Source organism: Mchenga conophoros, linkage group LG18 (genome assembly GCF_057382185.1).
Source record: "Mchenga conophoros isolate Kocher_MC1m ecotype Shallow Benthic linkage group LG18, M_conophoros_male_GT1.1, whole genome shotgun sequence".
NCBI classification, from domain to species: Eukaryota; Metazoa; Chordata; class Actinopteri; order Cichliformes; family Cichlidae; genus Mchenga; species Mchenga conophoros.
Window position 1 is genome coordinate 708,482 of NC_140543.1, and position 24,909 is coordinate 733,390.

The 24,909-nt window shown below is 50.9% G+C and overlaps 2 protein-coding genes and 1 pseudogene across 5 annotated transcripts; 1 reads left to right on the forward strand and 2 right to left on the reverse strand.

Moving 5' to 3' along the window:
- Positions 1–41: 41 nt before the first annotated feature.
- Positions 42–12,874, reverse strand: ubtfl (upstream binding transcription factor, like). Of its 2 annotated transcripts, none has more exons than XM_085254214.1 (20): positions 12,762–12,874; positions 9,642–9,736; positions 9,124–9,299; positions 8,945–9,028; positions 8,713–8,868; positions 8,560–8,624; positions 8,360–8,480; positions 7,174–7,284; positions 6,848–6,975; positions 4,507–4,648; positions 4,398–4,439; positions 3,912–4,025; positions 3,612–3,776; positions 3,425–3,535; positions 1,525–1,604; positions 1,232–1,421; positions 1,084–1,131; positions 881–1,018; positions 688–789; positions 42–469 (listed from the first exon to the last, which is right to left on the reverse strand). In XM_085254214.1, the coding sequence occupies exons 1-20, from the start codon at positions 12,857–12,859 to the stop codon at positions 395–397; spliced, it is 2,241 nt and encodes a 746-aa protein (XP_085110340.1). In that variant the 5' UTR covers positions 12,860–12,874; the 3' UTR covers positions 42–394. The 2 variants fall into 2 exon arrangements, with proteins under 2 accessions (XP_085110340.1, XP_085110339.1); XM_085254213.1 differs by lacking the exon at positions 12,762–12,874 and adding an exon at positions 11,609–12,156.
- A 3,490-nt stretch (positions 12,875–16,364) lies between these two features.
- Positions 16,365–18,949, forward strand: tmub1 (transmembrane and ubiquitin-like domain containing 1). 3 transcript variants are annotated; one of them, XM_085254399.1, is made up of 3 exons: positions 16,365–16,507; positions 17,417–17,903; positions 18,018–18,948. In XM_085254399.1, exons 2-3 carry the CDS (start codon positions 17,446–17,448, stop codon positions 18,367–18,369), a joined length of 810 nt encoding a protein of 269 aa, XP_085110525.1. In that variant the 5' UTR covers positions 16,365–16,507; positions 17,417–17,445; the 3' UTR covers positions 18,370–18,948. The 3 variants fall into 3 exon arrangements, with proteins under 3 accessions (XP_085110525.1, XP_085110527.1, XP_085110528.1); XM_085254401.1 differs by having other exon boundaries at positions 16,443–16,555; positions 18,018–18,949; XM_085254402.1 differs by lacking the exon at positions 16,365–16,507 and adding an exon at positions 16,586–16,726 and having other exon boundaries at positions 18,018–18,949.
- A 2,549-nt stretch (positions 18,950–21,498) lies between these two features.
- On the reverse strand, positions 21,499–24,636 carry LOC146552769 (dynein beta chain, ciliary-like; annotated as a pseudogene).
- Positions 24,637–24,909: the final 273 nt, after the last annotated feature.

Consider the following 24,909-nt stretch of genomic DNA (forward strand, 5'->3'; position numbering starts at 1 on the left):
AAAGGTCATCATGTGGTCACATAACAAAACGACACCAGAGATGAGAAAAAAGTGCATTTATTAATAATTTGAGGTGGGCGGCTGAACCCTGAACTGCTGCTCATTGCGCCCCCACCTGCCAAACTGTACAAACCCCGCCCCCTGCCCTGCCTTCACCATTTTGTGAAAAGGACACTTGAGAGCCCACCTGAGCTTTGCTCCGCCCATCTGCTAAAAACCAACACACACTCGATAAAAAACAAACACGAGTAACAAAAGGCTCCGCCCTCTTCAGAGGAAGGCGGGAGGGGCCGGTGCCGCATAACATCCTCTCATTGGTCTGCCAGGATGATTGGTCTGTGAGGAGGTGTGGCCTGCACAGCCTGTCCTCTCCAATGAGGAGGAAAGGGTGGATCTAGTCTGTGTCGGAGTCACTGGATTCCTCAGAGGAGCTCTGGTCTTCATCGTCCTCGTCTTCCTCATCGTCGTTCTGAGAAAGAACAGGAAGTGGTCACAAAACAGGAAGTTCTATATCCTGCAACACATGAAGGGACGGATGGATGAAAAGGGCCCCGCCCACAAGGTCATTTATCAATATTTATATAAAAATGTACTTTCAAATAAAACAGGATATTGTCTCTGCTGGACTGGTGATGAACACCGTGGTCAGTCAGCTTTCACTCGTGTCTCCATGAACACGTGACTGACCTCATCGTCATCGCTGTCTGTGCTTCCTGACGTCTCGTCGTCTTCGTCAGAGTCCGATGACTCGCTCTTCTCCTCTTCCTCATCCGAGTCAGACATGTCCTGCTGGGATATGGACAGACCCTGTTCACCACCACAAACGGCACATGAAATTTAGCCCGGCCCCCAGCCTTTCTGACTAAGTAGCTGTCGTTACCTTGGCTCGGTACGCCATCGCCCTCTTGCTCACCGCCACTCCGGGTGTCGCAGCTCTTGAGCTTCCCGCCTTCCCCTTCGCAGTCACGCGGACTTTAGCTGCGGGGCTGCTGCGAACTTTGGCGGTGCTGCGACGTTTCTAAACAAACAAACAAAGGTTAGCGCTGTAACGCACGGACAGGTGAGGCGGCGTGAGAGACTCACCGAAGACGAGATCTCCTTGTAGACGGCGCGGTCCTGAGGAGACAGAGACTGAGAAGGGAAACGGCATGTTAACGACCAGCAGGGGTCGACAAACCTTTTACTAATATTTCATTCATTTGTCAGCGGAGGCGGAGTCATCGTGCCTCACCTTGACCCAGGCCTCCAGCTCTGCCTTGTACTCCACCTGCTGCTCCTCTACCAGCTTCTTGTACTTGTCCTTCTGGCTCTGGCTCAGCTTCTGCCAGCGTTTCCCGATCTCCACCATCCGCTCCTTCAGGCTGAAGTGGTTCAGCTCGCCATTGGTCAGCAGCTCCTGGGAGAACATCTGGTAGCCGCTCCTATTGGACAGAGACAGCAGTGAAACAGAGCGAGGTGACCGTGACAACGCGGCTGACCGCCAATGTTTCAATAAAGGTTTTTGAATCGGGGGCACAGACTCACACTGGAGGCTTCTTCGGCTCGCCGTCAAACTTGGGCTTCCGCTGACCCCCCGCTGGAGTCCTCATCTCCAACAGCTCCCTCTGCAGGACACCCACAGTCAGTACTAGAGATGGACCGATCCGATATTACGTATCGGTATCGGTTAGATACTGACGTAAATTACTGGATCGGATATCGGAGAGAAATAAAAAATGTAATCGACCCATTAAATATCACAAAAGCACCTCACAAAACTTGCGACACGGAGTAACTCGGCTCATAACTGTAGCACGTCAGAGCAGTGTGCATCACATGATAGAGCGGCTGTGTGTATTTGTAGCCTCGCTACCAAACCAGCATTTCATCTCTGAGGAAGTGATCCCAGAGAGAAGTAAAGCAAGTGTGTAAGTTCATCTCTGAATGTTTGTAAAGCATTCCAGCGTTACGTTTAACAGCCGATATATGGAGCGACTGCCTCTTGTTTGTTTTTGGCCCACTTTGAGCCAGAAAGAGGAAACCAGCGGCTGAGCAACAGCAGCACGTTTAAGCTTGATCAGCTGTTGTTAGAATTTATTTATTATTACTTTCTACACCAGGATCTTTTTCTACAGCTGACGTAACTGTGCAGGGGCGGATCTAGCAAAGTTTAGCCAGGGGGGCCGATAGGGCATGAACAGGGAAAAGGGGGCACAAAGACATACTTTTCTTTCTTATTCTCATTTAAAATGTCGAGCTTTTAATAAATAATTATCCAAATCTTACAACCAAAGTTTTAATCTGAAGTAAAATGTATAGAAGTCCATTACTGTATATAGTAACTGTTAAGTCTAATATACCCTAGTAAGCTATAGTACTTTTTCCATCTGTGCAGTCTGCAGCTGTAACCCTAACCCTGTAGAAGAAAGATGTTGAATCTATTTAATTACTCTTGAAAAATAATTTAATTCTGTGCATTTTTTTTTCACACTGCATCAAATTAAAGTTGATTACGTCGATTAAGCATCATGAGGTGGAGGGTGGGGTGGGGGTTCCCTTTTTTTATTTATTTTTTTCTGGGAGTTTGCACTGTTGCTGCAGTTGCTTACTCTTTAAAACACCAGAGTAGGGAGGATGCTGCAGGTTTAAGTTTATTAGATTGATCAGTTTTGCTGAACTATGAAATGTTTTGGCTGCAGTGCATTTTTTGCATACAAGTGTAACAGAATAGCTTCAGTGTTGTTTAGTTTGTTTGTTTTTAACTTGAGTATGAACTCATACAAAATGCAGCAAGATATTAAAAAACACTATATCGGATTCATATCGGTATCGGCCGATATCCAAATTTAAGTATATCGGTATCGGACATAAAAAAGTGGTATCGTGCCATCTCTAGTCAGTACAACAAAACACAGCAGGGGGAGGAGCTAGACACAAAGAAGGGCACTAACTAGGGGAGCAAAGAGGGTGGAGCCATAACCAAACAGGAGTCATGTGAATGTAAAAGCAGCTGTTGTTGACATGCTAGCAGCTGCACTGACTGCAACTGGAAACCAGTGACAGGGAGCTAGAAGGTACAGGAGGAGGAACAGTAGTCCCAGTGGCAACGAGAGGAGGAGGGTGTAATTACCGTGGCGAGGAACCCACGGTAATTACACCAAACATCTGATTGTTGGGTTTTGATTGTAGGGCCAACCCAATCCGAAGCGCCCTGAGGAGACTGTTGTTGTCATTTGGTGCTGTATAAATAAAACTGAATTGAATTGAAGACACCGTGAGCTAACAGCTAAAGTAGCATGAACCCCCCGCGCTCCCACCCAAAATGGCCCCCTCTCTAACGCAGTACGTTAGCAGTGCGTTACTTTGTTTCTTCTTCGGATACATTTTCCTCTAAAGAAAGGGGGAGAAAAAACTTCCCGTTTGGCGGCGGATATCAGCGCCGAACCTCGTAACGTTTCTGGTCTTCTGCCGCCTTCTTGATCCACAGAATCTTCTCCTTCTTCTCCATCGAGTTCCACGCCATGTCCATCGCTGCCTGGGCCTTCCTGCGGTCACTCTGTGGGTTGTGTCACATGACACTCAGTGACGGTACGGAGAGTTTTTACCTGCCATTTACTGCACGCGCTCCTTACTCTGTATTTAGCCAGGTAGTCGCCAATCACGCTATGCTGCCACATCTCCGCCGCCGTCTTTGGTGTCTCTGGAAGCTTTGCTGCTGCCGTCTTTTTCCCGTCCCGTCTTTCTTTTGGCGGTCCAGCAGGGACCCACGGCTCAGACTCCGCCTCCCGACACCGCTCCTATTTAAAGAACACAAAAATGTGTTCAGACAGTTTCTGGTGATGTTGCAGATGGCGCCGGCTCGGCAGGTTGGTTACATCACCGTTCAGACTGAGCGCCCAATAAACAGGCAGTAAAAGAAGAGCCAGGCGCACCTTGACTGATGGAGACTTGGCTCTGTGGGGGCTTGAGGCCACGCCTGCACCCAATTTGGCCCCACCCATTTTCTCCTCAGTCATGACTCTGTCACGTTCCTCCTCTGGAAGACTCTGAGAAAGAAGCAGAGGTTACTTCCTGTTTCCTGTAGTTTAAGCAGCAGCTCTGGAGCCTCAGTGGACAGGATCAAACATGACAGCCAATCACAACGTGCCTTATTATTGTACGATCTACTGTACAAATTAAAGCGCCTCGAGGCGACTGCTGTATAAATAAAAGTGAATTGAATTGAGGACCATCTGTTGTATGAAACAAGTAGTTTTAAAAGCTAGCTAGTTAGCCAATCAGCCTGCACTGTCACAGTTAGACCCCGCCCCATCCCGTTAATTCCAACCATGAAGGTGAAAGTGTAAATATAGCCCCGCCCATCGCTGTCCTGTCTGTGGGCGTTTCCTCTCGCTCTTCAAGGCGCTCTGAGGTCTTACCTCCAGGAAGCGCTGCAGGTCGATGTCATACTGCTTCTTTTTCTGTGGAGACAAAGTTGAGGTTAGAGAGCGGTCAGAGGTCGGAGGTCAGAGCGGTGCCGTCGCTCACCTGCTCGCAGCGTTTCTGGAACATGTCCTTCTCCTTCTGCGTCATCATCTTCCACTGTTTGCTGCACAGCACCATGCGCTCCGTGCTCGGCACGTCCTTCATGTTCACCATCAGCTCAGCGCAGTACAGCGAGTACCCATTACTGCGAAACACAGGTACAACACGCAGTACAGCGAGTACCCATTACTGCGAAACACAGGTACAACACGCAGTACAGCGAGTACCCGTTACTGCGAAACACAGGTACAACACGCAGTACAGCGAGTACCCGTTACTGCGAAACACAGGTACAACACGCAGTACAGCGAGTCTGGGATTGGTGGTTGCCAGGATGACGGAGTCAGGCTCCACCCCTTAGGTCCAGTCAAAGGAATTGTTCACGCTTCAGCACACGGACACACTTTTATGTTTCATGCACGGAGTCCTGACCTCCAGCACAGGACATCTGACCTCACGATGCTCTTCTGGAAGAACGGTCACAAATTCCCACAAACACTCCTAAACCTGTGGAAATCCTTCCAGAGGTGCAGCTGTTACAGCTGCAGCGGGCCGACATCATGTTACACTCACGCTCTGCCGTCAGGAGGTCAGGTGACGTTACCTGATGTCACCTGACCTCCTGACTTCTAAAACCGGTTTATCGGTTATACTGTAAATTGTGCTGAGTGAGATAATAAGACACAGAAGGCGTCACTCTGACCAACATGTAGCGTTTACACAGCTTTTGATGCGAGCCACAGAAAGTGAGCTGAGACTGATGCGCACTGTGACTAGATAACAGCTGAACCAATCAGAGAAGAGAGAGGACAGGACGCACCTGTGAGGACGCTGTGATGAACATTTCACTTATTCAAACAAACGCTCTTCCTTTGCTGCAGCTGTTCACTGTAACGGCAAACAGGAGCTTTCTTCTTCTACTACTGAGAGGGAAGCTGGAGGGAGCCGGAGTAGGCAAACAGCTGCCTGCATGGACCATCGACTACCTTACCAACAGACCACAGTATGTGAGGCTCCATGACTGTGTGTCCGAGGCGGTAATCACGGGGGCGCCACGGGGCACGGTTCACCTTTCCTGTTCAGCCTTCACATTTCAGACTTCGGACGATTGCCATCTACAGAAGTTCTCAGATGATACAGCCATCATTGGATGCATATCAGACGGGAATGATCAGGAATACAGGCGGGTCATCAGTGACTCTGTTGGCTGGTGTGAGACCAACGTACTCCAAATCAACGCCGGCAAGACAAAGGAGATGATCATAGACTTCAGGAGGAAGTCCCCCCCTACAACACCGGTGAACATCCGAGGGAAAGACATTGAGATAGTGGACTCTTATAAGTACCTGGGTGTTCACCTCAACAAGAAACTGGACTGGACTACAAATACAGACGTCCTGTATAAGAAGGGCCAGAGTCGACTCCACCTGCTGAGGAGACCGAGGTCCTTCGGAGTCTGCAGGACTCTGTTAAGGACATTCTATGACACTGTGGTAGCATCTGCCCTTTTCTATGCAGTGGCCTGCTGGGGGAGTGGATGCACGGACAGGGACAGGAGCAGGATTGACAAACTGGTGCGGAGGTCTGGCTCCGTGCTGGGATGCCCCCTGGAGTCTGTGGAGGTGGTTGGTGAGGGGAGGACGTTAGTAAAGCTGACATCCATCATGAACAACCCACATCACCCACTGCATGAGTCTGTGAGTGGGCTGAGCAGCTCCTTTAGTCAGAGACTGAAACACAGGAAGCTGCAGGAAGGAGCGCTTTCACAGATCATTCATCCCAACAGCAGTTAGACTCTATAACTCCTCAATCACGATGTCATGAGTCACTGGACACTGAACATCCACGGTCACCACTTCATGCATAATGGACCCTCCATGTGTACGGACATGTGCAGGTATATATGTATGTATGTGTGTGTGTGTACATGTCTATAAACAGGAATAGTAGTGGTACAATAGTTATGTCAATCTATATAGTTTATGTCTTCCATATTTCCAACTATATCCATAATCACATACTGTGTGTGCTACCATTGTATGTAGTGTATTATCTTACTTTTTTCATTGATTGTACTTATTTGTATTGTTGTATTTCCTTCATGTATCTGTACCTGAGCTGAGGTGACGCAAAAATTTCCCCGTCGTGGGATCAATAAAGTCTTATCTTATCTTACAGTAATGAAACCTTTGATCTCAGCCTGAATCATCTGAATAAAATAATAAATGTCGTCTTTTGTCAAAGCTTTAAAAATGAGAAAGTTGGACATGTGAACTTCTGAGGGACGCGACCTCTCGGCCGTAGCTGCGGCAGGGTTAGCGTGAACATGTCAGCGCAGACTCACGGGGGAGGTTTGGTCGGCCGCCCGTCGAACTTGTCTTTCAGCTGTCTCTCGGCTTTGGTGAGGACGGAGCGCACGTGATCGTCCGAGTTCACGTCTGGATGAGCTTCCAGGTACACCCTCATGCTGTCCTAAAACAGGAAGTGCAGTCGTGAGACCCGGCGGTGAGACTTTCGGTTTCAGCCCAGATCATCATCACATCGCCCACACGTCCCAGAAGCTGTTACAAACACCGGAGCTGGTGTCGGCTCGCTTCCAGGACTCGTGTCGTGATGATGGTTCAGGTGAAACGCTGAGGCCGAAGCGCCTGCTTCCCGTCTCTCTGGTACCTCGTAATCTTTTTGGAGCTCCAGCGCCTTGCTGATCCACTTCAGTCTCCTCTTGTCGGACAGCTGGGACCACTGTCTCCTCAGAGCATCCTTCAGCTCCTTTTGACTCACCTGAAACAGAAACACAGTCGTGAGGATGCAGAGACGGGTCCTGACAACGCTCCGGGCCTCGAACCGGCAGCAGGTCTACGAGCTACCGCCGTGAAACTCTCCGCAGACGCCATGACAACACGTGAAATCAGAGCACCGAGGAGCCGAAATGAAGTTTTGTATGATCACGAGCAGGACGCCTCCTGCGGGGACAAAGGAGCTGCCTACACGGCAGGCGTGATTCTGGCCCGTCTATGAACTCTGACCTTTTCTTCTTTCCATAGTTTCAGGTGGATTCGGCTCAGCTGATTGGCTGGGCCACCTCTAGAAGACTCTCGGAGAACTCGTCTGTCTGAACCCTTGAGAGGAGCACGTGATGGTTTCAGCCGTCATGAGACGTTTCCATGGTGATGACTCACCTTCCTGTTGGGACCGAACCAGCCGATGCGCGCGGAGCGGCAGGACGCCGCACGTCTCTGCACCTGCCTGGCTTCATGTGCCCTTTTCTCATCATCACACAAAACTTCATTCATGGACGTGCGGGTTGGACGTGTTACCTAAGGTTGACTATATCGACCATCGCCGATGGGCGGAGCCTTTCACCGGTTGTTTTTACAACAGCGATGTGTTTATGTGCACTGGTCTGTGAAGCTAAGAGAAGCAGTCAACGCAAACAATCATAGCGCCGTTTGAACGGCGGCGACTCGTTTGCTCCGAGCTCAGAAAAGACTAACATGTGATTTCAAACGGCCACGCTGGTCTCAGTGGCTGCTTTGTCCACTCGGTGTTTATCTTTGCACACTCGACCCAAGGATGATCAAACAGTGTCTATATTCACACTGGAACTAAAGGAGGTCGAATATTCCCTCCAAACATAACGCGTGCACAATTCTGTCGCTCCGCCCATCTAAAAGTCTGTGCGTTTGGTCTGTTTCACATACGGCCCAACGACATCTCCTTTAGGAACACGTTTGCTTGTTTTACCTGCTGCGCGGTGGTTTGCGCGGAGCGGTCGAGCCCTCCGATTGGACCGGTGCAGAGCTGCTGCGGCTGCACCGGCGGCACAAAGACATGCATGTGTGTGCTGAGCGCGTACCTCAGGGTGCAGCTTCATGTAGGTCTTCTTCTCGTGGTTGTACCACAGCTGTTGGGGGGTTTTGGGTTTCTCCGGCAGGTCCGACTTCTTCCTCTCCTCGATCAGCTCGGGGTGCTCCTCCCTGCGATCAGCTGACATTAGCCATGTGTGCGCCAACACCGTGACCAACACCGCTACATGTAACAGGAAGTAGAACTCACTTGAATCGAGCCATGTTCTTCTCGAAGTCTTCTTTCTCACGCTGGAACTCTGTGATGTACTTTTGCTGCGGAAGGACAAACAAACATGTGTTTGGTTTTTCGGGACTCGAACACGGACACAACTGCGACCTCGGGTTGTGCTGCTGAGCGCACCTTCTTCTTGTCGGGCAGCTCCTTGTACTTCTTGGACAGGATCTTGGTGAGGTCCAGGTTGCTCATCTCTGGATGGATTTTGGCGTATTTGGCTCGTTTCTCCATAAAGAAGCGAAAGTATGGCGTCAGAGGCTTCTTTGGGAAATCTGGGTGAGTCTGCACACGAGAGAGGTCAAAGGTCACAGGTGAACCAGCACATGTCCCAGCAGGTTCTGGCTCCAGAAGGCCTCACCTTCAGTTTCTTGCCTTTATACGGGTTCTTCACGAACTCGATGGCGTCCACGATGAGCTCCGTCATTGTTCGGTACTTCCTGACCTGAAACACAGACTCAGGTCAGTTGAACCGTCAAAACCGAAAAGCTTTAAATCAACACAGCGATGGCTCAGAGGCGTGGTCTTTGGCCAGCGTACCTCAGACGAGACTTTCTGCCACTTCTGGCGACACATCTCGCCGGTGAAGCCGCCAAAACAAACTTTCTCCCAATCAAAGTGCGACTCGGTGGTTTTGTACTTCATGGCGTCTCCGTCAGGCAACACGGTGCGAATCCTCTCCAGCAGAGTCAGACAGTCCTCCTTACTCCAGTCATCTGAGCAGGGAGACAGCGGTCAGGGCAGGGCCGGCGAGGGCGCGTGCCCCACGGCCGAACGTCACAGAAAAACACGTTCGTACGTTTTCACAAAAATCGCCACAATGGTCGTCTGTGAGGACGAAGGTGCACACGGGTGTAACGCTGCAAACACGCAGCTTCAGGCAAACCGACAGTCTGCCCCCCGTCACATCTGAACGCTCACTGGAAGCACTTACACGCTCATTCCAAGTGTCATCAACTTCCTGTGTGGACGCTGCTTTAGCAGAGTTCCCGCGGGCCTACATGAACTGACAGGCGAGTACCTGAACACCTGACAGCGCTAACAGCAGGTCGGCTTACCTGGTTCAGTCTTGACCCTGGCGCTCTGAGCCGTGGAGACGCTGCTGCTGCCGTTCATCCTGCAGTGACCGACGGAGGAGGCTCCGCCCCTCCCTCTGAAACACAAAATCAAACAGGTTTACTGCGGCAGGAAGTGCTCACGTGACCATCAGTACGGCTCAGCTTGTGTACTTCCTGTTTCTGCCGGTGTGGGGCAGCGCCGAGGCCAACAACACCTGATCCAATGCCCTGTTCTGGCTCCACAGGGGACGCTCTCGAGCTCATCCTTTAGCCGAGCGAAACCAGCCCGACTGCAAGAGGCGTCGTCTGAAACGGGCGCCGTGACAGAGGACGCCCTGTCCTAAATCCTAAATCACTAAAGGACCAATGCGGGTGTTTTAAATCAGTGTCAGGTGAGAAAGGCTGCAGGAGCAAAGGGGGCTGGATTTAATGTGACCGTGTTTTTACGGCGCCCCCTGCTGACCTGCGCAGCGTTTTCACACGTTTGGCTCTCTGTAGCTCAGAGGAGGCGGGCTTTTGGGGGGGGAGTCACTCGCCTGTGACACGGCTAGAAGTAAGTGGAGCGTGAGTCACTGAGCAGAATATGTCGCCTGATCACCTGACACGTCACCTGATCCCTGCTGCCCCGCTGTAGGCTAACACGTTGAAGGTCAGTGACATCACCTGTTACTGTATAGAATGTACCAGGTGTATTTATAGAGGATGACAGCTGGCCGCCACCACACTTTCACACCTTCATCTTCTCACTGCCCAATCAGCTTGCAGCTCACACCATGGCGGCCCAACAGTATGCGAACTTCCTGAAGGCTTCTTTTCATTTACAGAAATCAATCTGAGCGTGCCCAGAAACGAGATTCTGCACACGCAGTGAGGACACTGTGTTTAAGAGTCCTCCAGGTGTGGCATGCAGAAAGGCTCCAGAGCGCCACCCTGAGTGATAAAAACGTCAATGCACACTTTAAGGTCTGTGTATGAAGCCACGCCCCCACACCTGGGCACCATCACCTGTAGTCTGATTCTTCCAAAGATGCAGCTGCTCTTCGGAGTTCACACATCTGTGGCGCCATGGCGGATTCTGATCCTTCGCCACTGGACAAAAAATGATGACTGAGGGGTCTGCAGCTGCCTGCACAGGTGTGATCGGAGTGCACACCCACTCACAGTCACAGCACCAGCTACAGGGCACAGAATAGCCAATCAGAATGTTTCACCTGCAGCAGCTTCACTGTGAGGGTGCCCACCTGTGTGCACCACAGGCATCGTTTGAATGACCTCAGACTGACGTGCACCTCAACTGTCCTCACCTGGCTGAGCATTAAACTCACGTAACATCACCACACCAGTGTAACCACAGAGGTAACCGGAAACAGTGTGTGTTTGGTGACATTGCTGATGATCGATTCTCAGACAGGAGCTGATCTCTCACACACACCGGTGCCATTCTGCAGACGGTCCCCGGGTTCTGGGTCCGGACGGCCGGGGAGCTAGGCTCGGCCCGGTAAGCTCTCCGGACCGCCAGCGTCTAGCTGCCCGGTAATGGCGTCCATCCTCCGGCAGGAGTCAGCACGTAGCTTCCGCTGCCACGAACCGCCGAACCGAGCGCGAAGGTTTCCCGGTGAAACCTGTCTGAGCGACGCGGAGACCAAACCGGAACAAACCGGATGAAACCGGATAAAAGACCCGAGCTAAAGTCTCCGGACGGCACACGTGGAGCGTTTAACGGCTTTAATCCGACAAAATGATGACACGTAAAAAGGTCGAGCTCGAGTCTACCCGCGGTGCAGGAGCACCAGAACCCCCGAACCGCCGAACCCTTTACCCGCAGAACCGGAGCTTTGTGCGGGCGGGACGGGCTGCAGCTGCCCCACAAGCCTCCGCTGCAAAGCCGCCATGAATGTTGTGGCGACTCGGGGACGAGCGAGCAGAAAAACCCAGAAATGCGTTTAAAATCGGAACCTGGCGCTTACCTGCTGGTTCGGACAGAAAGCCGGGGTGATTCTGCACGGCACCGTGCCGGTTCGGCTGCTTTCGGAACCGTGGAAGTGTGTTTTTTTCAGCCGTAAACCCCGGGGAGTCAGGTCGAAACGAATCCGACAAAAGGAGCGTCTAGTCCGGTATGAAACTCCGCCCAGCGCCGCAGGGGGAGGAACTCCGGGGGAAAACATGAGGACAAAGGCGGAGGATGAAACCAGAGACAGCGGCCACAGCGGCAGCCAGCCCCGCGGAGCCGCAGCACACGCACTCTTTAACGGACGCTATTTTACATTTACGCCGTTTTCACTCAAACCCAACTGCGACTGCGTGGTCCGAGCCCTCTCCGCCACCCTCTCCGGGTCCAGATGCTGAACCGGTGGGAGGCCCGGGGACCGCCGGCTGGCCCCGGCAGAGATGCGGCCGGGGGCCCGCGGAGCACAGCGGATGCTCCGAGAGGAAACCGTCGGTGCTGCCAGCAGCTCGGGGCTCCCTCCACAGCCCGGCGCGGTGCTGATCGCGGGTTGAGAGGCGGCAGAGGAGCCCGCTAAGAGCAGCCGAGTCCCCGTGATCAGTGACGTCATCATCTGAATCCGCACCTGCCGCAGGTGGGGTGAGGTGGTTCTGCTGTTTGTCCTAATAAACTTTTTTTTATTTAGAATAAAAACAGCCTTTATTTTGAGTTCTTGTGACTTTAATTCTGGAGTAAACTCGGAGGACCCTGCCACCTGAGGTGAGGACAGGTGCACTGGGCCTCACCTGTGGGACTCTCAGAGGTCTGAGCTGGGGTCCGGGTTCTGGTGGACTGTGGAGCCCTCACAAACACAGCCAGTGGCCCCTGAGCGCCACTGCTGGCCCGGATGTTCAGCACGTTAAAGCGACAGTGTTGGGGTAATGACGTCATCCTGACTAACAGCGCGTGCAGCAGCCTCTCTAACTTTGAAGGGTCAGGCTGTGCACGTGGACACCCCAGGATGAGCCACCAATCAGCTGATCAGGTGTCTGCAGCTGTCAGAGCCTCAACATCCTCAAGAGGAAACACTGCAGACTGATCGATCGGCTCACTGACCGATCAACTGGTTGATTGAGCGGACCCACAAAGTTGAAACTCACATATTTCACAGGACTTTGTGCAGAATTTACACTCACAGCCACTTTATTAGGTACACCTCCTCCTCACAGCTGCTTCGTCTGCTCCCTGGGGCCCGGAAACACCGGTCTCCTAAATCATCATTCTGATGCTTCATTTGAACCTCAGCGGCTCCTCTTCATCACCCTTCATAATCCTGCTACCCTGTGATTGGCTGGTGAGATATCTGAGTTGAACAGATGCACCTAATAAAGTGACTGTAAATAAAATTAGTGTATTGTATTCATGCATCTTAATATATGTTTGTATTTAGTGTGTTTGAACATGTTTCTGTGGGTGAAGTGAACCTCTTGCTGTTAAATCAGCTTGTCTTCTCTCTCACACAGACACACAGGCACTCCTAAAGCTTAATCACCAACAGCATCATGCTCTTATTTTGAAATGTGGCAGCAGGTCATGGTCAGGGTTCCTTCTTAGTACCTGAGCCTGTCACACAGCAGCGTCACGCAGGTGATGCTGATTGGATAATCTGGCTGCGAGCTCAGTTGAGCACCAGTCAGACTTCCTGTGTGTCAGCTGTCGTTCGGAAGCTTATTTTGGTCACTTTTTGTTTTGTTTCATTTATTAAAAACTTTATTCGGATCTGATCTCGAACTTGTTTCTTCTTCTTTGCTTTTTGTTCTGTACCGTTTGAAACTGTTACACTGCTTGTTTCTTTCCACAATACACACCCCTCGTCTCCACAATACACACCCCTCGTCCAAAGGCAGCCTGTCACAACGCGCTCCATCCGGAGATGGACCCCAGAAAAGGAGGATGCTCTGAGAGACTGCTATGACACCACAGACTGGGATGTGCTCCTGAGCCCACATGGTGAGGACATAGAGGGGGCGACACACTGTCTTACAGACTACCTCAACTTTTGTGTGGACACAGTCGCCCCTGCTAAGACGGTACGGTGTTATCCTAATAACAAACCGTGGGTAACACAGGAAGTCAAAGCTGTCCTCAACATGAAGAAGAAGGCTTTCAGGAGCAAAGTGAAGGAGGAGATGAAAGCAGCACAGCGGGAGGTGAAATGCTGCCTGAGGGAAGCAAAGGACACCTACAGGAGGAAGGTGGAGCAGAAGTTGGAGAGGAACAATATGAGGGAGGTCTGGAATGGTGTGAAAACCATCACAGGCCACAACACCAAGAAAAGCACAGTGGGGGGGACTGTGGAGAAGGCAAACGAACTCAACAACTTCTTCAACAGGTTTGACCAGCCCACAACCCCCCCACCCTCACCCTCACCTTCACTACAGAGTCCTCTCCCCACTCTCCTGCCTCCCTCGCTTCCCCCCCTTCCTGACACCATGACACCCCCCTCCTCCAATCCCTCTCTCAGCAGCAAGACATCTCCCCCCCTCCCCTCCTCCCAAACATCTCCCAGTGTCACAGTGGATCAGGTCAGGAGGCAACTGAGGAAGCTTCGCCCCAGAAAGGCAGCAGGCCCAGACAAGGTGTGTCCTAGGATGCTAAAGGCGTGTGCTGCTGAACTTGGGGAGCCGCTACAACGAGTCTTCAACCTCAGTCTGCGACTGGGGAGAGTGCCCGCCCTATGGAAGACATCCTGCATCGTCCCGGTCCCTAAAAAGAACCGGCCCAATGAGCTGAATGACTTCCGACCGGTGGCACTGACGTCACATCTTATGAAGACTCTAGAGCGGCTCTTCCTCAACCTCCTCCGACCACAGGTACAACATGCCCAGGACCCACTACAGTTTGCATACAAGGTGGGTGTCGGAGTGGAGGATGCCATCCTGTACCTCCTGCACAGAGCCCACTCACACCTGGATGGGGGAAAAGGCACGGTCAGGATCCTGTTTCTTGACTTTTCCAGTGCCTTTAATACCATCCGGCCCTGTATGCTTCAGGAAAAACTGAACAGGATGGAGGTGGACCCCTGCCTGGTGGCTTGGATCTCCGACTACCTCACCGACAGACCACAGTACGTCAGGCTGAAGGACATCACGTCTGACACAGTGGTCAGCAGCACAGGAGCACCACAGGGAACTGTGCTGTCCCCTCTTCTCTTCACCCTGTACACCTCTGACTTCTGCTACAACTCTGAATTATGCCACATTCAGAAGTTTGCAGATGACACGGCCATCATGGGGTGTATCTGGGATGATCAGGAAGAGGAGTACAGAAGTCTGGTGAGGAACTTTGTCGCATGGAGTCACACAAACCACCTGCAACTCAACACCTCAAAGACTAAGGAACTGGTTGTGGACTTCGGGAGGTCCAGAGAAGGTCCACTGCCGGTTCAGATAGAGGGGGAGGAGGTGGAGGTGGTCAACAAGTACAAGTACCTCGGGCTGTGGGTGGACAATAAACTGGACTGGTCATGCAACACAGAGCACCTGTATAAAAAAGCCCAAAGCCGACTGTACTTCCTCAGGAGGCTGAGGTCTTTTAACATCTGCAGGAAGCTCCTGAGGATGTTTTACCAGTCGGTGGTTGCTGGAGTACTTTTCTATGCTGTGGTGTGCTGGGGGAGCAGCACAGCAAAGAGGGACTCATCCAGGCTGGAGAAACTGATCAGGAGGGCTAGCTCTGTGGTCGGCATGAAGCTGGACACTCTGGTGACAGTGGCAGAGAAAAGGACATTAAAGAAACTGATGGACATTATGAACAATGCTGGGCATCCTCTGCACACGGCCATAAACAATCAGAAGAGTCTGTTCAGTGACAGGTTGCTTCTCCCAAAGACAAGAACTAACAGACTTAAAAACTCCTTTGTCCCACACGCCATCAAACTGTTTAACTCCTCTCTGGAGGGGAGAGGGAGGGGAAACAGGAGGACAAAGGAGGGGAACAACTAAGCTGTAGTGCCTCTTCACCTCACTGTACAATACCTTTGTTAAAAGTCAACAGTGCAATAGACTCAATACTTGAAATGTGCAATTCACTTGTATTTTTATTTTTTATTCCTATTTATTCTATTTATCCCCTTTGTATATTTTATTTATATTTGTCTCTGTATTTATATATGTGTGTGTGTGTGTGTGTGTGTGTGTGTGTGTGTGTGTGTGTGTGTGTATATATATATATATATATATATATATATATAACAATTCTGTAACTGTAACTTCGGTCGTTGCTGTGCTTTTTGGAAGTCGAATTTCCCAGAGGAACCCACCCGAGGGATTAATAAAGTTCTATCTTATCTCTTATCTCTTATCTTATCTTTCTTCTGGTTACGTCATAAGGATAATCGCGACCAACAGAAATATGCATGCGCAGCCTCCACTGGAGGGTGATGGTTTTACAAAACCAAAGGAAAACAGGAGAGAGGAGACGGTTATATCCTGACTTAGATTTGGGCATGCTGGTTTGAACAGCACATTGTTTTTAATGAGAAAACACTGCACAGGGGAGCGTGACTGCACCAGAGAAGAAGAAACAATAGAACATGTTTTAGTGCATTGTCAGAAATATGCTCGGTGAGATGAAATTGAAACTGGACTTGGTTGATATAAGAACTGGCGAAGTTATCAGGTCATATTTTGTTTTTTAAGGCAGACTCGTTTGTCTGGGAGGATTTGATTCATTTTTGACATTCAGTTCACACTCCACACCAGTTGGTGGCGGTAATGTACCATTTTGCTATTTGCCAACTGCCAATAAACAATATAAAGAAGAAGAAGGATCCGCTGGGTCCGCCGCGGAGCACAGCAGTAGAAGAAGAAGCGGCAGCAGGAAGTGATGCGGCTGTTAGCCTGCAGGCTAACGGGGAGGACATGAAGCTCCTGGACTGAACGTGAGTGACCGTCGACTCCTCGCGTCTCTGCGGAGACTCAGACTATGGGTCAGTGGCTCCCTGGGAGCGCGAGTTGTTAGCGCGTATCTTAGCGTAGCGGTTAGCTGTTAGCTCGGACTTTAGCGGAGCTGATTCAGGTGCGCCCGGGTGGCTCAAATGCCCGGATCTTCCGGTGAAACGCAACCAACAACTGGTGCCGTAACAAGGCCGCGGAGATAGGTGAGCAAATACCTGAGCAGAGAGCGTCAAAAATACACTTGATTAACAACCGGATCAATCATGGATCGATACCTGCTGACGGCACACAGGAAACCGGAAGTTAGCGTTGTGTAATGGCTTTTCATTCCACTGGTTGGACAGCCATGCAGGAAGTGACGTGCGAACCGTCAGGGGAGCTTTTCCTCTGAGTGTGTTTCCCCAAGATAAAGTCCCAGAGGTCACCCTGTGGTATGTGTAGTGGGGGGACAGGATGCTTGCTCTGATTGGACTAAACTGGGCGCAGGTGTAATGTAGAGGCGGAACTTTGACGTTTGCTGGGATTTTATCACGTTACAGGTGATCAGCTGCAGGTGTCCTGCAGATGTCCTGCAGATGTTCAGACGTTGGTTTCGCTCGTGTGTCTGAGCCGTCAGCTCGCTTTGAGTTAGGAAGTAACTCTGTCGACCTGAGAGAGGAGCTCACCTGCTCGTAGTACTCTCACAGTATTGTATGTATCACCACACAGTACTGCGATACTGTCGTGTGACATTGGAGCTGTGGGACACCTGCCCCTAAAGGTTTTTTTTTCTTTCTTTCCCTAGTTCTTAAAAAGCTTCAGTCATGCTGGAGTGAAAGGATAAGTGAGGGGTTCTCAGGTAAACAAGAAGTGTGTGTATATACCTGAAGCTAAGCTCCGCCCTCTCCCTACAGGTGTGTGAGCTGTGCTGACCTTGGCGGCGATGGCGCTGATCGAAGGTGTCGGTGATGAGGTGACGCTGCTGTTCGCCGCTCTGCTGCTGCTAACGGTGCTGCTGCTCGCCTGGATCTCCACCCGCACATCCGAGCCCCCTGAACACCTGTTCACAGGCTCCTCCCCTTTACAGAGGCCTGGGCAAGCCCAGCAGGACACGCCCTTTTCATCCACCGCCGCCTCCTCATCCCCCTACCCACCATCCTCAACCTCCACGTTCTCCATGTCCTCGTCCTCACCTTCCTCCTCTGTGAACGACAGCTTCCTGACAGAGGCTCCCCCCACACTAGAGGATGGACAGGTGGGAGGGGACGGGGTGAGGCGCAGAGGAGGAGACGGGGAGGGCGCAGCGTCTCAGCGGAATATGGTGGTCAGACTCAAGTTCCTCAACGACACGGAGAGGATGGCGCAGGTCCAACCGCAGGACACCGTCGGGTACATCAAGAGGTACGAGTACTGCATGTAATACTGCATAGTAGAGGAGTTTCGGTAAACCTGAAGCTCCTCCTCCTGGCTGTGCTTTTGGACTCGTTTGCTGACCTCTGACCTCTGACCCTGCAGGACCTACTTTGCGGGGCAGGAGCATCAGGTGCGTCTCATCTATCAGGGCCAGCTGCTGCAAGACGACGCGCAGACACTCGCCTCGCTGAACCTCGCTCATAACTGCGTGCTGCATTGCCACATCTCGCAGCACGCGGCGCGGGGGGCGGCGGGGGGCCAGCGGGCGGGAGACCAGGTGCGCGTGGCGCTGAACGTGGGCAGCCTGATGGTCCCACTGCTCGTGCTCATGCTGTCCGTGCTGTGGTACTGTCAGATCCAGTACCGCCAGTTCTTCACCGCCCCCGCCACCGCCTCGCTGGTCGGGGTCACCATCCTCCTCAGCCTGGTGGCCTTTGGCGTCTACCGTCGCTAGCCTCCCATGGGCCGGCGGGGGGTATGAGACGCTACCTGCAGTTAGTGTTTGTTTCTGTTGCCATGGAGACGTCGTGAGGACAGAGACTCTTATCATTAGATCACACGTTTATCTTCATCATCAGCGTGCCTCTTTGATTTCTGTGGGAGGCACAGACACACCTGTGTGTGTGTGTGTGTGTGTGTGTGTGTGTGTGTGTGTGTGTGTGTGTGTGTGTGTGTGTGTGAGAGAAAGTTTCAGCTTTTGGAGAAAATCTATTAAACCTTTAATTTATCCCGTGGTGTCTGAGTGTGTGTGTCACACCTATACAGGTGATTCTGAGGGTGGAGCTGCTGCAGTCACATGGCTGGTTGGCATCACCTGATTGGCTGGGCGGTCAGCGTTGGGGAATACAGATTTTTCCTTAGCGACAGGTGGTTGCTAAGCAGTCTCTAACCATCCAGGATCAGCTGATAATGGAGTCCATTTCCAGGGTGAAGATTATTATATGGGCTCTTATGTTTGACCTTTGACCCTCTGTGTAGCAGGAAGTGTGTAATGTTACAAAATAAAGTTGGATACAAAATGCTCAGAATGAAAGAAGTCATGTGACGACCTCAGACCTTTTCTATAATGTGATTGGTCGGAGCTGCTGCTTTGACATGTTCACAGGTCACGGCTCTGTAAATCCAGATCCTGACGACTTGAACCAAAGTCACGAGGAGACGACGGCGAAACCTCAAAACTGTCAAAGTCGCCGACGTCACATCAGCGGCACGAACTCCTCAAATACAACATGTCGAAGAAGACGGAGAGGTGCACAGTGTGGCCCAAAGTTAGGAGCAGGAAGACTGACCATCAGGTTATCAGGTCATTATCAAACCTACAAGCAAATATTAGAAATTCAGCTCCAGTTTGAATTTACTGTCAAAAACTTCAATCAGAGATCAGTAAGTGAAGAAATAACAGACGTGAAGACGCACGTTTCTAAAATATAAACGATTGTTGTAATAAACCCGAGCCCACTCACAATGACAGACAGTATGAAACTAGATGAGTTACAGATCTCGGGTCTGGAGTTAAGAGGAGGAGAACAATGTGGTCCTGTGCACAGGTTCAAACAGCTGATGGTTGGTGGTGTAGCAACGCCACCTGCGCAGCTCGAGATTCTCGACTGATTCCTTCGTGTTCCTACAGTAGACTTCAGAGACACGTGTGAAGATCAAATAACCACCACAGAAGCTGATGCAGCGATTGGACGTCCTTCTAACAGAGCCCAGGCTGGACGGCCTCACAGGAGATTTCTACAAACGTTTCTGGGAACACATCGACGGCCTTTTACATCGAGTATCGGTAAGAATGTTTCAGACTTCCACGCTGCTGCCCACAATGAGACCCGGACTTATCGCCTCAATTCCAAAGCCCAACGAGGAGACTAAGAAACTCCGAATGTCTTCACTGCTCGTCTTTAGATAGCTCTGTCATGTCTCGTTTCAGAAACGCAGTCAGGTCTCTTCACAGGAGGATCGGTTCACAGTGACAGAGCAGTGCTGGATACAGGAAGCTGATAAAGACGATGGATTGTTACAAAGCCTTCGACTCAGCCTTGATAAAGTCCTTGAACACTTTTGGAGTTAAATTCAGAAACGTGATTTGTGTTTGTACCACATTATTAGCAGTTGTGTCGTTGTACCCGATGGTACCAACCCTAGCTTTAAAGCTAATGTTGGAATCTCTCCATATGGATTCATATTGGTCACCAAGATGTTGGCGATTCATCTTCAAAAGTTCAATGACATAAAAACATTTAATGTTTTAGCCACAGATATTATGATAAGTCAACGGATGACACAGCAATATTTTTAAAAGATAAACTCCAAGATCCACTAACTATTGAAAAATTGCTGTCTCAGGCATCTGCACTACTACTATTGTCATTAGTACTATTAACATTACTATTATATCATCTGGTTTAACATTAAACGTTAGAGAATGTGAAGTCCTTGCTGTACCTGATGCAGCAGAAACAGATGTTTGTAACATTCCTGTTAACTCCAAAATGAGATATTTGGGAATCTCACAAAGGACCAAAAACAAAATCAGTCGTTGACGTGGAGAACAAACTGAACTCATGGCTTCAAAGAGATCGATCCATGGTGGGCAGAATTTATCCAACAAATATGGAAAGTTTATCCAGATGTATCTTCCTGACATGCTGCCATTCCAGACAAACGCTTCAGCCTCATTGCATGAAAAACGGCTGCTTGATCAAAGATGGTAAAGATGGAGGTTTGAAAGCCACAGACGTCCACAGCCTGAACGGGACCTCAAAAATAAACATCAAAGATGATGATCCTGGTACTCTGGTCCAAACGAGTTATTCAGTGGCCTGAACTTTCTCCTTATCACACTCTCCTATCTGTGAAACAGCTGCGGCTGTGACCCCGACACTGGTGCCACAGCTTCAGAGGTCAGAGTTCAAATCTATGCTTGCGCTCGCTCACCTGTGCACTGCACACACAGGTGAGATCGTACCTGACCAGCGCCTGTTCAGCCCGAGCTTCAACATTTACCTTCGTCACCGACCCGCACACACGGGGCTTTTATTTTGATCATTTGTTTGATATTTTGACATCAAACACCTGCACAGGTAAGCAGGCAGGAGGTCTGCAGGTGGAGTTCTGGAAGGCCAAGTGTGGGCATCAACACTGAAACACACAAACACGCCATGGATACAGCTGATCACATGACCTCTACAGTTTACAGGATAACTAATCAGATATCAATAACAGTGATGTCACCCGATCAATACGAGCTGATGGAGGCTCTTTCTTCTTTTCCTGAATGACTTTCTGTAGATTGTTTACGTGATGGATACAAACAAGCTCACCTCCAGCTGTGCAGCCAGATGTTGGGCTGTAGCAGGACGGTCTCTGTGTGGGGGAGGGGCGAGGAAGACAAGGAACCTTCGCTCAGCTGCCTGCTGCAGACTGCCACCAAACACACAGACCAGGCTTTTACTTTGAAAGGTTTGACAGGCCGACTAGTCTGTTAGTGGGCGTGTTCTGCTTCAGTCACACCTGCCACAGGTGTTTGTCAGTGACATCACTGGACGCCGAGTGTGACGTGGCGCTTCATAATGAATCGGGTTCACTTCCTGTGAGCGGATGAAGGACAGCAGAGAGTCTCCAGGTGACTCACCTGTATGCTGAGTCTGTCCAGTGCCTCGACCTGAAACAGACACGCACGGCTGTACAGCTGGCCAATGAACAGGTCTGGACAGGTGAGCCTTTGCCTCTCTCTGGAAGTCCTTCAGGGTGGGCGGAGTCACAGCTGTCAGCCGTATGTAAGGAACTCCTGAAACACCAACCTTCTGTCGCTCCACCATAGCTGAGAATATGTGTTGAGCCCCACCCTCAGAAGCTCCGCCTCTTCTTTCACCTGTGTCACACGATCAACTCCTGTTCCAGCACAGAGACACACTCTGGATTTTGCCGCAGAGACACCTGCAGAGGCACGTACGGGTGAGCCGGACAGAAAGGGAGAGATGAGTGAGAGAACAGGTGTGCATGCAAGAGCGATATCAGGTCACCTGGTAGTTGCCATTGCAACTCACAGATATCCTGAGCGGCAGACTTGCTGCGACGTAAACATCGCTGATGATGGTGCTCATGAGGTGTGACAGGCCGCCGCCCCCTGACCCTTCAAATACACTTCCTGTTTCCTGTAGCTGCAGACTGACTTCAAACAATGTAGCCCCAGTGCCACCAGGTGAGTCTACCTGTGGGTTTGTGCCGTCAGACAGGAAGCGCAGCGCTCAGTGCAGCAGCTGGAACAGCCCGTCCTGCACGCAGCCGTTGACATAGTCCAAGCACTTGGTCTGCTCTGTACAGACTCCTGTTCACCTGGGGACAGGTAACAAAGGTGCTTCAGAAGCTGGACCTAAAGCACCTCCTACAGGTGCTGTGTTACCTGAGTTAACCTGAGCAGCTCTTGTCCCTCCTCTTCGATGCGTCTGCAGGTCTCCTTTGAAGCTCTGCCCTCCAACAGTGAGTCACGTGAGCGCTACAGCAAGTGAAGCTCCGCCCACCCCTGTAAAGACACACACCTGAGTACAGGTGAAATGATGGCAGAGTCTAGGCTGAGGGTTGAAGCTTACCTGTGTGAGGTGTGCGATGGCTTCCATGTTGTCTCTGGCCTCCATCACACTAGAGTGGAGGTCCAACACCAGCTCTACCTGCAGCTGCACACCTGGACACACACACAGGTGTAATAATGGACCCGCTCCACCATGTTTTTGTGCCTATGATATCATGTGATATATGTCACCTGTGATGCTCCAGGTGTTCCTCTCCAGCTCTGACAGGGTCGGGTTCAGGCGGTTCAGCTGGTCCTGGATCAGAGGAAGCTCCGCCTGCAGAATGCCAAGCACCACCTGAAATTGGACCAAGTCACATGTCACTTGAACTTCCCCCCTACACCTGCAGCTTCAGAGCTTTGGAGCTCTGTGAGTTGAGCGGGCGGAGCTTCATGTCTGTCTCTGCTCTTTTATCTCAGTTACCTCAGCACCGCCTGCACATGTACACACAGGTGAGGTGAGAGGTCCCCCCGGTACACCTGACCTCAGACCCCAGCTTCAGTACCAGCCAGTCAGAGGCCAGCAGACAGGTGTGCGTGCTCTGTGTCTGACTCACCTTGAGGCTGCAGCCGAGCTCGAGCTCAGCGAGGATGAATTTGGCACCTGAATCCAGCTCACAGCTCCACTCTGACCTCACGGTGTCTCTGAAGTCCTACAGAAGGTCCATGAGCTCCTCAGACCTCTGCTGGACCAGCCGGGACTCTCCTGAGTCAGCACACCTGAACAGGACACAGCTGTTACCTGCCGAGTCCAGCGGCCAGGACAAATGCAGAGTTCATCCAAAGGTCACCAGCAGTCAGCATCATCTGACCAACTATTGTTGTCCATTCCACGGACTAACCTCAAATCTCGTGGTGATAGATCCTTCTCTGTGGCAGGTCCCAGACTTTGGAATAGTCTCCCCTTTAATATTAGATCTGCTCAAACTCTTGAGCAATTTAAATCTTTACTAAAGACACACTTTTACGCTCTGGCTTTTAACACATTATGACCCAAGCATTTTGGATTTATCTGAATTAGTTAGTATTGTTTCAATTCTTCTATTTTATTGTTATTATTGTATTACACTGTAGTTTTTAATTTTATTGTTATTGTTAAGCACTTTGTGCAGCATCGGCTGTTGGAAATGTGCTATATAAATAAATCTGACCTTGACCTTGACCTTGACTGAACCAGATCAGACTGGACTGAACTGGATCAGACTGGAGCAGTCCTTTACCGCGGACAGCGGCTCCCCGCAGTCCTCCGGGGCCTGGCTAAGCACAGACACCAGCCACCAGTCCAGGTCAGACACCTGCAGCTGGAACTGATCCAGGTGGAGCTGAAAGCTCTGAAGGGGAGGAGTCACAGCGATGCAGGAAGCACCTCACAATAGCAGGCCGAACCCAGGTGGTCCTCGGGGTCGGTGGGGTTGCACCTGAGGTTGGACAGGTGCGTCATGTGACCCAGGAAGTCCTGGTAAGCCTCCTGAACCACATCGGTCCACTTCCTGCCTCTGACCACGCCCAGGACTGTCTCATTCAGCACGTACAGCTGCAGACTGGAGCAGAACACTTCCTGTTAGAAAGGGCAGGCATTAATCAGCAGGAAGTGATGTCACATGTCACAAGTGTTTAGTCTCAATGTCTCTCTGCATCCCAGCATGCACTGCTTTGAAGGACACAGGGCATTGGTATGAGCAGGTGTGATGATGAGTTCAGGTGATTACGGCAGCGCTAACATTATGACTTGCAGGTTTTGGACTCATCTCATTGGCTGTTTGTTGTAGGCGGATGTCAGTGCCACGACCTTCTCTGTGCTGGACCCAACGACCAGAGCTGATGTGAGGAGGTCTGGGACATGACCAATAGGGGGCGCACTCGCACAGCGCGATCTTGGAGGAGATCGCGTCAAACAGAATCGTGCGACACGTGACACGAGCAGCGGCGTGAACCTTTGACAAGCTTTACTTTTGTCTGATTAGCCACATGAAAATCCAAGATGGTGGCCATTTTTCAGGGCTGCTGCTGGATGACGTGAAGGTTCCATAGTTGGTGCTTCCAAAGAGACCAATCCTGATGCAGGAATCCAGACACTAGCTCCGCCCACTCCACCACCGTGCTGTCACAGTCATGGAGATTATAGTCTGACAGCTTCCTGATAGCAGCCATGACTTCCTGTCAGCAGAGGTTCGTCTGTGCACACACACACACACACACACACACACACACACACACACACACCTGTGTGTGACTAGTACTGTAAAGTAAGTAAAGCGCTATACAAATACAGGCCATTTACCATTTTACTGGTCACACATCGCTGTCGGGCCGTCACCTGTGTCGAGGTCCAGGCTGATGCTGATGAGCGTGAAGCTCCTGATTGGCTCCAGCTGCCCGTCTACTTTGACCTCCATGTGTGCGTCTGTCTGTTTTGCAACCGGG

Bases quoted from the DNA above. Each gene is read 5' to 3' on its own strand.
- ubtfl (XM_085254214.1), bottom strand. From the start codon at position 12,859: ATGAAGCATCAGAATGATGATTTAGGAGACCGGTGTTTCCGGGCCCCA. The intron at 3,536-3,611 runs GTAAGGAGCGCG...CACAACCCACAG, and splicing joins ACTACCTGGCTAAATACAGA to AGTGACCGCAGGAAGGCCCA. The intron at 1,422-1,524 runs GTGAGTCTGTGC...TCTGTCCAATAG, and splicing joins GAGCCGAAGAAGCCTCCAGT to GAGCGGCTACCAGATGTTCT.
- tmub1 (XM_085254399.1), top strand. From the start codon at position 17,446: ATGGCGCTGATCGAAGGTGTCGGTGATGAGGTGACGCTGCTGTTCGCC. The intron at 17,904-18,017 runs GTACGAGTACTG...CTGACCCTGCAG, and splicing joins ACCGTCGGGTACATCAAGAG to GACCTACTTTGCGGGGCAGG.